Below are 14,568 nucleotides of genomic sequence, written 5' to 3' on the forward strand. Positions count from 1 at the left end.
GAACAGACTACGATTGAGGGGAGGGAAATTTGAGAATAATTTAGTTTGTGAAATGTGCTGTAAAAAAAAAAATTAATAATTTTTAATAACGTAATTGTAGAACGAGATTACAATGCGTTTAAATTTGTTTATAATCTACACCGGCACTCAAGCACTTTCCATCAGGAATTACATTTCTCAAATGCTTTATCTTGCAGGTACAACTGAATTAAAAATAAAACAAAACAAACACACACTACAGAAGCCAAACCTCCACAGAACCTCTTCAGTAAGACGACCCTTGGCAGCAGTGGAGCTAGCCTGTACTACAGGGTTCTGGCCAGAAAGAAAAACTACAACCATCAGTACATGCTGGTGCCTGAGCAGAAGGGAAATCTTGCTTCAGGCAAAACCGACAGCTTATTCTTTTTACTTCAATATATCCCATGGTGGGATGATACCAGGGGTGCAAACCAGGTTACCACTTAATAATGAACTACCTTGGACCTGGATAGAAGTAGTTCACCGTGTACTGCTGGGCTAGAGGGACAAAGGACTGTCTCATAAAATGAAATAAACTTTGTGTGATCAGCAGTCTGTACCCCTCTAAGTAGTGTGGAATTATGGCTTACTGTAAAAGACTGACCTTCACAGACAGTGAAAACTCAATCACCTATTTCCAGTAATAAATAAGACCAGACTGTCGATTGCAAAGCTTAGGGGTTAGTGATGAGGGTGGGGGGTGGAGAGGTAGGTCTATTGTTTTACTTCTAATTTGAAAGGGAAACCGAACCTCAACACAGGAGCAATGCTGTGCAGAGCATGCCTCGTTCAAGATGCATCACTACGGGACAGGGATCAGAGGCTGTGCTCAGTACCGGAAGACAGAGCCAGGTTTTAGTGCATCAATGCTGGCCGAAGGGATTGAGCACTTCCCAGAAACGGCCGACTCAGGGGTTTAAATAGCTTTTGTTATTGGCTGAACACCAACAACCTTAAGAACAAAATACCCAGATGGTTATTTGGATTTTGGCTTTCAATCCCTGCTACAGTTTAGCATTAAAAAAATAATGTCACATGACGATAATACAAAATAATCATAATACAGCCTCCAGTAGAATCATCATCTTGAAATACATAAACAAATGAACAGAGACAGTAATTTTTATAAATGATGGCTATATCAAAACATGATTACTTCGACAAATCCCTTTTGGTGTCAGAGGCAGATCTTCCTGCGAAATTACTCATCGGAATGAAGCCTTCAGGGTTCAACCGGTCATTTTAATTAGATTAACTGAATGAACAGTAAAAACCAGATGAAGGTGCAATACAAACTTGAGAGGTTTGTTGGACTCGGCAGACCTATAAAGCTAAAACCCTCCTTAATTTCAAAAAAAGGGCTAAGTTTAAATCCTTTTCTGGTTATAATTTTGACTAGTGGAAAGCTTTTTATTACTGCTTTAAATCACTGGCAGATGCAAACTGGGGTTATAAGGGATCACACCATGGAGGCCCCATCCTCCTTATCTCATCCAGGAGGGGTCACTGTAGAGTCAGTTATACAAAGTGTGTCAAGATAAGAACTTGAATCTGTGCTTTGTTTTGCATCAGATAAGTAAACACTGTGCTTACCAACTTTCTACCAGCGGCAAATCATGCCCATTCAATATTTTTAATTTGCAGTCTAATGAAATTCCAAATCTGCTTGTACAATGACAGCAAAACTAAGAAATGCGATGCATACAATTCCTGTTTTTATTTTTGGTACATTACAAAAGACATACAGACATCACTATTTTCATTCTTCTCTACCCACCAGGCAGACTTACATCACTGAACACCTACACACACAGCGGGCACCGAGGCTGGGGGCGGAGAAGGCGACCTTTGAAGTGTATGCCTTCGAGAAAGACAGACTGGGTAATCTGAGAATCTCATCTGAGCTCTTAGTGTCTTATTCCTAGGGTAGCTCTTAGTTGAGAATGAATATCTTTTTGGCTGTTATAACAAAGAGACAGCCCCTACACTAGCCCTAAGTAATAGCTGTTGGCTTTGCATTTCAACACAGAGCTATCATTGCTATCAAACAATGTAAATATGTTTTGGAAACTCAGTGGAGCAGAAGAGCAGGGAGAGAGGTTTTAATTCACGTCCTTCAGCCAGACTTGACACGAGCAACGACACAGATTAACGATTCCACTTTTTGGGTTTTTTTTTTTACTTTACACTGAATAGGGATGCCAGATATTGGTGCGTGTTTATGTATTAAAAAGAAAAAAAAACACAAAACACAAAAATCGGGGCGCCATGGGATGAAAGTGAACATCTGCTAACAATAATCTTGATCACAGGCACAGATAGGGATGTGAACATACATACTTGAAGGTTGATTCCCAGGGCAAAAGGGGGGGTCTAAATAAAACATCTGAAAAGCTGAATACATTCAATTGTATTTATTCAAGGTGCATTGACAGATTTAAAAGACGACACTGCATGAATGTTCATGGAGCTCAGATTGTAATCACGAGAGGAACAAAACCAAGACCCAGTATAAATGTACTGTGTACAAAAACTACATAAAATAGATTCTGGAACAGTGGGAGTCATCCTGCCATTGGATTAAAATAGATCTACAGTTACATTTGCGTGGTTAACAGACTGCGAGGAACTCATAGTAATATTGAAGGGATGCAAAATGTGGCACTGGTAGCGTGAAAAAATGAAAAGTAGCAGAAAGACAAGAAACTGCACAGCGGTATATATAGAGGTGTTTAACATGATTAACAATTATCACACATGTGACATTGCATCTGTGATGCAAGTCAGCACTATTTTTTTTCTTCATATAAATCCATCCCTAATCAATCACACTGATTGGCAAATCAGAAATCATATTGGTAACAACTGACCCGCCTTCTGGCATCCAATCAAACTGTGAAAGATCAGGAGCCGTCACATGGCGTTCTGCAAAGCTAATTTGATTCTGTTTTCAAAAGGAGGAAGCGATGGAGTTCTGTACAGGAGATTTACACAAAGCAAAGAGATTGATGTAGCTGACTCAGTCGGCCAACGCCTGGGGGCGAATCTAATGGTAACAGTCTTGAATGAACTCCAGACGCAGTCAATTTAAAATCAGGACAGAATAGGACACGTGGAGCTCACACAGGGGTAGTGTGACAGGGATAAGCCATAGAATAGAAGATTAGCCAGGGTTTTTAAACATATGGGCACCCGCATGATATAGATCAGCAATCGTTGCCCTTTACAGTACTCATGTGTTATTCTTTTGCATCAACGCCATGCTAAAATGGATTTCATGGTTTAGTTTTTAAACAATTTGTGGGACCCTGGTACATTTAGAAACATTACTTATTAAACCTGCCATAGGCCTAGAGATGGAAATAAGACTCCTATTGCAAAGCAGTTTCACCCATTCCAGATTTTACTGTGAGCTTGTTTAGCAAATATAACAAGCACAGTTGTGTCTAAATAAACTTGTAGTAAAACCAGGAATGGATCAAACTGCTATGCAATGGGGGCCTTATTTCCATCCTTGCTTTAAAACAAAATTGTCTCTCACTTTAAAAAAAAAAAAAAGAATTGCAAGAATGAACAAAGATTTGATAGACATGGAAATAAATAAAAATATCAGACAAGTTCTGCAAAAAAAAAAAAAGCAAAAAAAAAACACCACACCACTAAAAAACTGTTGGCTCCATTAAAGATAAAACAACTTCATTACTAAATATTTCATTTTTATACAATATTGGTATTCCCATTTTATACACAGTTTTCTTTTACAGACTGGAAGACCTCTGCCTGACACTTTGCCAGAGAGGATTCGCAGCTTAGCGTCTAATTCAGTAGTTGCAACAGAAGAGCTGATAATTGTTTGGAAACTGATTTCAAACCAAGGCAGTGGTAATAATCTGCCCCTTTCTCGCCTGTCCCTGGACTGTTTTAAATCACAATTTGTCTCTTTAATTTCCTTTGAGACTTTGCCCTCCCGCTAGTTCGATCATTCGGGTCAAAGGCCCCCAGTAGTGATTATTTAGCTGTGAAATAATTAAGGCATTACCTCAATTCTGTACTAACCAGACAGAGACAGATCTGGATAAGACCCATTTAAATACTGATTGGTTTGCAAAATGTAATGAATGCATTAAAATCATGGAGTCGCAAACCCCCGGCTGGCTGCTGCGATTCTGACTTGAGACCTTGTGAAAATCCAGCTTCAAGAAGAGAGAAAACACCTTTTAAAAGATGCCTTATTTAACTGCTTTGCATGCTAGAGGGTCCCCCCCAGTAAATTATTCATTACCCTATGAAAGTGCAACATTTGTATGCAGAGCGATTACAAAAAAAAACACCCTGCAGTGCTGGAAGACCAGTGAAGAATAACAGACCAAAATGAGGGCAAGCATCACTCCTAAAACATGTCTGGGGATGGGGGGGTGGTGTGCATGAGCCACATTTTCCAAACTATTCATTCCACTCTAATTTACAGAAGTCCAGGTTTTGCTTTATTTATGTAGTTTGTTTTCACTTTTTTTTTTTGTTCAGGGCTCGGCAGAACATTTCCAGCTGTGACGTGATCCACATCTGCTGATTGGTCAGCCATGTGCTAACTGTCGTCGATGTCGGTGGAGTATTTATTCTCCTCTGTGCCAAATTTTCCTCCTATACTCCAGAGATCACTCATTCTGGATGACTTCTCCAGGGCAAATGAGAACTGGAAACTCTCAGCATTCTCACCAGAGTCATAAGCTGTACAATCTAAAGGGTAAACGCCCCAGTAAAAAGCTCTGTTTTTTCTTATCTAGCGCCTGGTAATAATACAGCCACTGATTTCACTGATCAATAAAAAACTAGAGCAAATACCTAGTCCAGTCAAAAATAACACCAGTTAACTTACACTGCCTGGCCACTACACCTACACTGTACCCAACACTGCCCTGATCTTAGCTTTGACACTATGTTGCATAGACTCCACAAGGTGCTGGAAGGCATCTGCAGCTATGGCAATCCAGTCAGTCATTTCTACTGTAAGCACTTAGTGCAGAGAGGCAGGGAGAGGATTGGGGTGATGAATACATAGTTCCAGTTCATCCCAAACATCAAACTGGATTGAGATCCAGGGGTTGTGGTGGAGATGGAAGTCTCTGGCATGCTCCTCAAATCGGTCGTGCACAATTCCTGGCGCTGTGGATGGAAAGTAGGCATCTGCAGTCCATCAAGGACCCAAGATATACCAGGAGAACATGCCCCACACCAAGGTACTGCCTAATCCAAATCACTAAGGCAGGTCCTAATAGAGCAGACAGGCAGTGCCTGTGATAAGGATGTTTCAGACACTGTATTAATCACAGTGCAGTCTTTCTCTGCATACAGTAACTGCACGCTTTATGAAATGTACTTCACACGTCTTCTCGAATCACTGTAGATGCCTTTAAATGCAGCAAATGTCTCAAGTCAGCAGCAACACTTCCAAGGCACTGTGTCTGCAGCCAGCCAGACAGCTCTGGGCAATTGCATGGGAACTTACGTCATTTCTGCTTAGAATAACTTGCCCTGATATAGGTAATAAGAAAAGGTGACTGTACATTGGGGAAGGGCGTAATGGAACTGCAAAATGCTCAAAACTATTTAAACCAGAGAGAAAAAAAAACAAACAAAAAAAACTTACCAAGTACCCCATAATACTTGGTATTGATCAGTGTAAAACTGAACGAACAACAGTTTCATTAAATCGCAACATTAGATTAAAATTAAAAAAAGACAGTGTTCACATCTGTACAACATGAACAGATAGTTAACATTGAAATTAGCGAGTTTGTCTGTTGTAATTCCAATACTAAATTAAAGACATCTGAAATCTAAATTGAGAAGTCGGATAGAAAACAATTGTTTTTCTCTTTTGTAAAAGCACCAAAATCATTTGTTGCCATTAGCAGCAAGAAATCTGCCCTTATCTGCACAAAAGGCTATTTGTTTCATAAGCTCTTCCAGATAATTTGAATCAATGGCATGAAATACAGGAATCAGGGGACTTAAAAAGCCACTAATAACATGTAGAACATTCATTTAAATCATAGACCAAATACACTGATCGACTGCAAATTAGAACAAACTCCAACAAAGGCATAGAGAACAAAATGGGGCGATTCACCAAGTCATTCACTTGAACTAAACAACCTGTGTGTTCTTAAATGGCTTATTTCTTGTTTTGTCAAATTAGGTAAATGTTGCTAATGACACCTAAATTGCTTTGTTAATTCTCCTCAATTTGTCTGAAATCCTTTTAAAATTACAGAAGCTTTCCTGATCATACAGAAATCACTACAAGAGCCATATAATGTTGCTGTGGCCTGCCTTGCCTAACTGCACAGCAATGCTTTTTCTGATTTTGTAGAATTAAATCAGGGACAGGTTTAATTAATAGTGCTTTTAATTAAAAGCTCAGCTCCTCCCCAGAAATGAGGATCAATGTACAATTTTCCTTTGACACAAACAAACAACCCCTGAAAACTGAGCAAACAAATGTCAATACATTTATTTAATTATTTTTTTAAAATAAACACATTTGTATTTAGTTCTCTAATATTTATTCTGCGCTACAAGATGGTAGAATCAGCATGGGAAATGTGACATTAAATCTCCGGATTCAGAGAAACGCAGCACAGGCTTAAGACCTGAAGTGAAAACAAACACCTGCTCTCGCTCAATGGTAAAACGGGAGATTAAATGAAAGTGATCAACGATCAATCAACGAACCTACGTAGAAGATATATACCCTGTCATGCTTGCATTGCGATTGGTTGTTCACAGAAACAACTAAATCCACAACATTGCCTTTTTATGATCAAACTCAGTATCTTCATTCACCTCTCTCGGTAATAAAAAAAAAAAATAAAAAATAAGAAAACGGTGGCGCTTTTGCATTGTTTTGGCATTCCAAAGCAACCAAAATTACTCTTTACCCCTAAAACCAGCTCTTTCGTTAACAAACGGAGCCACAACAGATAAATAAAAGGCAGCTTCAAAGCAGACAGCTGGATCTTTCTACATCTACGTCTCAGTCGCTCTGCTAGAGATAGCTATCCAATGAGCATCTCAATATGAAAGACGCTAGAGGCGTGTTTTAAACCGTGGATCACAGAAAGAAGTCACGTGGGCTGAACAGAGGACTGTGAATTAACTATACTATTGACTACACATCGATCTTTGACCTTTGCAGAACATTGCCGATTGGAGACTGCAGATGGAATGGGCAGCAGTTTGATATTGGAATGACATGAGATTAGATTGGGTCTTACAGACTGGTTTCATGGAGCAGATGGAAACATGACATGCAGCCCAAACATTTCTATTGACAAATCTCTTGTATACTGTAACCTAGGGAGCGGCTTTTACAATACAAAGCAGGATCATGTATTCATTTAGACGTGCCTTTGTATTTTTTTAGTTATGCTTACATTAACAGTATAGCATGGATACTCAAAAAGGTACAGTAAAGACCAACTGTGTTTATACAACCTCCCATAAGTACCTTAAGTAGCCAATATTATAGACTATTAAATCACTGTCTGATAAAGGGCTCCTGAACATGTTTTTAACCTTTCAAACTTGTAAATGTATCCAAACTAAGCGAGTACCGTACACTATGTATGCATAACCCTGCAGGGAGTCCCTCAGAACATGGCTTTTGACTCAGACATGAGCTTATATTTCTAAATCAAGCTGCCAGCAGAGGCATAAGTATAAAGGAAAAGCAATAGCTGAGCCTTAAAACACCTGTCTCAGAGACAGTAGCCCACTGTATCGCTCACTGAAGGGCGAGGCTGGAGCGATAGTCGGCTGGGCTTTGATTTAAAAAGATCAGGTTGGTTTAATTGTCATCTCCCAGGAAACAATGACCTGGTTAGAGGCCACAGAACAGCTTGTAAACACTACTGGCTTGGAAATAATCATGAGCGATCTCTATCGCTACTGCTAATTCTCTGCAGTGTGAAAATGACCAGATTGGGAAGCACTGTAAAAAAAAATACTGCAGCATGCGAAGAGCTGTGTGTTCTGGGATAAGCGCTGGAGATGTAGTTTATTTTTCTTTGCCTGTGCTTATTTTGATGCGTTCCCTCCTCAGGGTCCTGCCAATAAACCACAAGAAACAAACCCAACTGAACATCAAACAGAATTCACCAAGGCGATGAGGATCTAAGAATTTGAAGGAGTGAAACACAATCTGTGTCATACTACATTGGAGTAAATACATGCATTGGCTTAATAATAATAATAATAATAATAATAATAATAATAATAATAATAATAATAAAAGTCATCATAAATTAAAAGTACGACCCCGACAGTGAAAATAACATTTTGTATGCTGGGTCACTATATGGCAGGCTTGTATGTCTACACCTGCATCCCAATGCATAAAATCAGACATTGGGTCCAATCAGATTAATCTAGGGAAAGCAGAGCCCTATAGGAAGCAATGTTTGACTTCTAGCCTCCCTTTGGCTCAGCTTTGACTGCAGTGCAGTCCTACAGCAGCAGCCCTCTGCTAATGGGCCAGTGTGGACTCACTCCAGCATGGAGGCAGCCCAGCTCTGTCTGTGTCTCTCCGTTTCTCAGGTGGTTCTGCTCGCTCGGGGCCGCTGTCAACGCTTCTATGTCTTACTTGCTGCCTTTGTGTATGTGCATTTAAAAAAAAAAAAAAAAAATGAACAGCACTCATCCTACATCTTGATAGAAATATGAACGCTTGCAGCTACAGCTGTCTGACATAATACCAAGTCTGAATAAGAGGTAGAGTAACAGCATAGCCCAGCCTGAGGTGCGTAATACTGTACAGCGCTCTGTTGCAATGTTGTAGCTCTTTCATAGGTGACCTGAAGCAGAGTGAACGTCAGTTTCTGCAAACATTAAGGATCCCACGTTGCAGCTTACTGAAGGATTACAGTGGTATCGATTGGTTTTTAAGTTCAATTCCCTAACATGAATTTCAATTAACATAAGAGCACACAGAAATCTAGGAATAGGAAAATGCCCAACAGCTCCACAGACCTGCTTCCTCCCGTTTAAGAAATGCATCTAGCTTTGATGGCTCCTGAAAGGCTTCGAGCTAATCCACTGTACCCTATGCCATATGATCATTACCCTAGCTTTGAATGCCATTTTAAATCAGTTGTGTACATGTTCCTGTTAGCAGTAGAACAAAATGAAAACGGACTTGTAATCTGGGGGTAGCAGAAATGAAGTCACTCAAAATGTCTTTGATGGAAGAAAAAAGCCAATGAGGGTCCAAAAGCATTAGTGTGTGTCAAAGTGAAGTTGAAGAAGAAAGCAAATGCAAGAACCACTTCAGCATCCCTGCTCGTTATAGCTACAAAGGTCTCTGATCGCTGTTTAGCACATGGTTGTATACAGAGTGAAAGACTATGTACTGAACCCCAGGTTAGATATTGGAATTGGATTTACATTCTGGTGTTATAACACAGATAATGCTGAATGAGTCAGAATGAGGTCGTGGAGAAGTTCGGACTTCACTGAGGTGACCCTCTCTAACGCACCTGGTAAGAGAAATCAATCCTCCGAAAAAGCATTTCAAAATAATACTGCAAAGATTGCAGAGGATAACATGTTAGTTTCACATAAACTGTTTGACTCACTGGTTACATAAAATATGTTTTGAGTTGCAGGTCATTGGCTACGGTGATATGTGGGTGGATTGATGGAAAGCTTTACATTTTTTTTTAAATATTAGGTACTAGGAAGGGTACTAACCAACTATCTCCCTTGTCAATATTGTTTTAGCATGACACTGATTAGCAAAAAGGAAACAATTGGCCTACCAATGTTTTTTTAGGCTTTATATAACAACTATTTTGAAACTGGCAGCAAACGTGGGACTTCTCAACCCTAAAATCATGAAGATTCTATTCCAAAATTTCTGTTGACCTTTAAAATACTTGCCTCAATGTTCTGAAACTACAGGGACACAAAACATGACATGTTTACAGGCCTTTCCCAGTGTCCACTCAGGAAAGAAACAACTGCATAACTGGATAAAAACAAACAAAAACAAATAGGAGCAGACTATAAATATAAATAGTTTCAGGTCAGGGAGGCAAGGTTGGATATAAACCACTCGTTCTCCGACTTCCTGTGAGATCGGTTGCCCTGGAGATGGGGCAGCTCTAAACCACGCTAGATAAAGCACGGCTGAAGCTGATATACCCGACACATACTGACCCAGGAGCAGCCGCTGAGAGACAGCAGCTGCAGGGGTATTCACAGTTGCTCCGGCTTAACCATTCCCAGGAAGGGCTTTAGGATGGGAAACAGCTCACAGATTTGGTAATAACAATAAGCCTGAGAACAGGAAAGCTGCCTGGAGGCTCTGTGGAGGTGTTGTGAACGTCTCTGTATTTCAGCGTGAGAAAAGCCCATTGAATGTTTGCACAGCGCAGTCAAGAGTCTTCAAGAGACCAGGGAACAACTCTTCCAGCAGTGTCTGCAGGGTAAACTCCTGAATAAACCTTAACATTGTAAACAGGTGCTCTGGCCTTTTCTTACTGGAAGATATTCAACTATACTGAAAAAAATGAAGACTAACTCGATAAAAAAAAAGGGAACATGCTGACAGATTGAAAATAGTGGCCAGGAATGATTAATACGGAATTAATTTGAATGCCACCCTAGAGAACTTTGCTGAAGCACTGATCTACAGTATGACCTGTATATTTTATGTTACTCTCCAAATTGCATCTAACCCTAATCTATTGGGGGCTCAAGCCTCCAGTCTTGTCTATCCACTTATTATATGCATAGTGTCTTCAACGATTAACTAGTGGCTGTGCCACTTGTGCATTACTGTCCAAAACCAACTGGAGACATGCACTGTTGTGTGATAATACATTCTGACCCATGCATTATTCTATTTGTAAAGAACCGGATTCATAAGCAAGCTGCAGTGCTGTCCTCTGCTGTACTGTGTGTCCGACTCCCTCATCTTCAAGATGAAAAACAATAAAACACAGTAGGATAAATTACAGCTGTAAGGACATCCATATTCCATGTCACAGCTGTGTGCAGAAAAAAATGTTTATTCAAAAAAAATTTAAATGCAGAGCTTGCTGTAGACAGAGGCCAAATCAAAACCAGCTGACTCTGCAGTCTGCCACAATAAAGAGAAAAGAGGAAATACAAATACACTGCAAAGCCACCTTGCAATAAAGCAGCACTTTATATTGTGTACAGTAACCCATTATAAGGCAGTATTGCAATCCCGTTGCCCCACTTCATTAGCCCTTGTGTTTTCGAAACACGGTGGAACACAAAGAGCACGTCCTCTTAAAACTGCAAAACCTGGCTACACAATTGGGTGGACGGTACTGGGAGCAGCAGCCTGCCACTCTACAGTGCCCGGGATTAGAAGCACAAAGCTCCCTGCAGAGACAGAGTCAATGCAATACAGCTGTGTCCTCTAGTGATGCCGTGGTGTCGAGACATGCAAGCTGCTGGGTACAGACCGGCCTTGGCATCTCAGTCCCAGACCTGCCACAGCTTGAGTGCAAGCTTTGATCATAAGGTTTTAATAGTTTCTCTAGGCACCCACTTTTATAGACTGTATAAGGGACATATGCGGTGACTTCTTCCCAAGGTTTAAGTGTAAGTCAATGAGATTTGACACTGGGACCTCTGGGATAGCAACAACCACATGGGGACTACATAGGCTCAACTCAGCCGGGGACATTGACCTCTACCTCGTTGAAAGCATTTTGGATCTTCGCACATCTCTGGTGCAGCAGCTTTGTGGAGTTTTCTACTAAGGTAATGCCCAACAATCACAACAAAAGGGCTGTACTGTGATCAGTAACAGTTATTCTATATTAGTATAAACATTTGAAATCTATATATTTTTTCAGATTTACCTACCTTTGACTCTTCCATTTGTTTTTGTTTTTTTTTGCTATGAATGTTCTGCAGTTATCTACAGTGTGGTAGTGCCCTGCAATGGAGTTTGCTGACATTAGAGAAATGGTCTGAGGTTTCGAATACAAATTATTCATGCGATGGGTAGCTTAGTTCATTGTGAATTTTGCCTAGATCTGAAAAAGGGAAAAAAAAAAAACCCAAAACACACTGTTATTGTGTGTTACGGAATGCTTCGGTTGTGAGAACACACAGTTGCTAATAATGTGTAGCTGAGATGTTCATAATTGGTATATGAATTATTTATAACAGGGGACTGTCCTACTGCACAACGAAGCATTCTGAAGAGGAAAGAACATCCATCTTACTGGCAGAACAGCTGCATGTTGACAAACAGGGCACGGGCGTGTTCTCTATTGGGCTTGTATATCAATGTAAATGATATTAAACTGGGAGGAAGAGTGTTGAGCATCTCAAATAGCTTCCACAAGCACACAACCCCAACCTACTCCCACCACACAAAGAGGCAAAAACTGCAGGAGTGCATTCGCATTGTTTAAAACGCCACATTACTTAGCAGACATTGACGCGTTAAACCTCTTGGGCGCAGGACGAACAGAGCTTGCTGACAACAAAGCAAATCTTCACCGGCGCGTAATGGAACGGCTTAATCCGTTTTTGAAATAGAGATTTTTTTTTCGGCAGATCTGTATTTCAGTTTTAGGTACCCTGACTAACCTGCACACAAAGCATTTCCTTAAATCCAGCAACAGGGACACAACGGATTACTTCCGCTCAAAGAAAGACAAAATGTGAAATCGAGGGCATCCTAAGCCCCGCGGCTGCAAGGGCAATGCTGCAAAGACTAACAGGATGCCATCAAAACAGATTGAACAGACAAGGTAGGAGAATGCTGTATCCTGACACTGCAACTTACATTACTTGCCATTTATTGTATACGGCAGACAAACCTCAAAGCAGCATTGGATGCCAATTATTTTACTAAAGCCATGTGAAGATAGCTGAATAGCTCCAAAGCAACATGGTTCAAAACAGAACTACCTTTCAGTACTGTTCAAACATATAAAACATGTAAAAAACTGTTTTTAAAATAATAATAAACCGAACCATGTCCATGTCATTAAATCTTGCAAGCAAGAAACACTCAATGCTGGGTAAAAGTTGGTTAGGAATAGTCTGTAACTCATACTAATGAATAATGATTTAATAATCTAGACCTGGATGCATTTCTAGTCTTCACAGTAACAAGAAAGAACAGCCTTCACTCCTGACATTCTGTAAAAGCCCGGGGAGGGGGAGAATGCTTCTGCGAAGCCTTGATGCGGAACAGTGATGAATCAGACAGGGGCCAGGCTGGGTGCAGGTGGGGCTCTGCTGAAATGAATCCGTGCCGCCCAGCAGCAGACAGCTCCCGTACTCACGGTTGCGAATGCGCCGTCTCGTATCGCTCGAAGTTGTGGGACAGGTCGTGCTTGTTGTTCATGTAGCACTGCGTGCACAGGTCGTAGTCGAAGCACACCTTACACTTCCACCGCATTCCCATGATCCCGTGCTTCTTACAGCTGTCACAGATGATGTTGGAGTGACGGACACCTTGGAAAAGAGATTCAACAACAAATCAACAAATCCCTGTGCCTTGAAACCTTTTTCAATTTCTCCACTACATTTATCACTAACCCCCCCCAACATCTTTATCTAACAAATGCTCAGACACAGCCTATTGTACAATACCTCGTGTGCCTCCTCAGTGAGGCCTAATTACAAACTGAAGTGGAGGTAGCTTTTTCTGAGGCCCATATAAACAGGCCCACTAGCTACTGTGTTGGGTATTCCCTACTGACACAGTCATACAAATCCAGAACAAAACAGAGCACCTTTGTGCCGCCCATCCCATTTTCTTATGGTAACATCAAAGAACGAGCCTGTGCAACTTAAGAGCACCTCAGAGCTTCTTACTGCTTTAAAAAATACAACATTTAAAACACTTCACATACTGAGCTAACTGAAGGGCAAATGAAAGGAATACCGAGTACAGCATGTGGTTCTGAAGAAGGACGCATTTTCATCTTGGTTTATGGTATTTCTTGTAGTTCTAATTGTTGTTTTACAAAAATGTGGAGTACGTGATTGCTATACAAGTTCTGCCCGAGTCAGAATGTTCATTTACAATGGCTGCAATTGAGCTGGTGAAAGTGGTACTGTTTCTTGGTCTGACCTACAGTAAACAGCTCGATTTTTCTTGTGTAGATTTACGTGAAACATCAGAAAATGTGTTTCGTGATCCCTGTGAAATCTGAGCCACCTGCTAAAATCGAGAGGAACTGTGTTGAAGAAACAGACTACAACAAGAATCCTTCTTGGTAGACTGGATTAATGAGTGCCCTGCTGATATAATGCATTTTCTATGTAGCGAGGCAGCTTCCAGCAATATCCTGCCCATCAGCATAGCACTCGCATGCACGATTATACATTAGAGCAGCACTTTGAGCCAGAAAAATGCTATTTTAAATTGTGGAAAATGTATAGGAATCTTGCGTTGTTTCCCTGCAGTGTTTAATGTCAGGCAGCCCTTAAAAAATGATTACATCCTAATATAACAATGGCCTGAACTCAACCTATAATGGT

General features: G+C 40.5%; 1 protein-coding gene across 9 annotated transcripts in view; it reads right to left on the minus strand.

The window, feature by feature from the left end:
* Nucleotides 1-14,568, minus strand: part of LOC121328594 (E3 ubiquitin-protein ligase MIB2-like) — a 51,502-nt gene that overhangs the window by 20,668 nt on the left and 16,266 nt on the right. For all 9 annotated transcript variants that reach the window (XM_041273402.1, XM_041273394.1, XM_041273396.1 and 6 more), the window contains one exon: nucleotides 13,365-13,536. In XM_041273402.1, the coding sequence (XP_041129336.1) occupies nucleotides 13,365-13,536 (172 nt within the window). The remainder of the gene's footprint in view (nucleotides 1-13,364; nucleotides 13,537-14,568) is intronic.

This window comes from Polyodon spathula, chromosome 16 (assembly GCF_017654505.1).
Source record: "Polyodon spathula isolate WHYD16114869_AA chromosome 16, ASM1765450v1, whole genome shotgun sequence".
NCBI lineage: Eukaryota > Metazoa > Chordata > Actinopteri > Acipenseriformes > Polyodontidae > Polyodon > Polyodon spathula.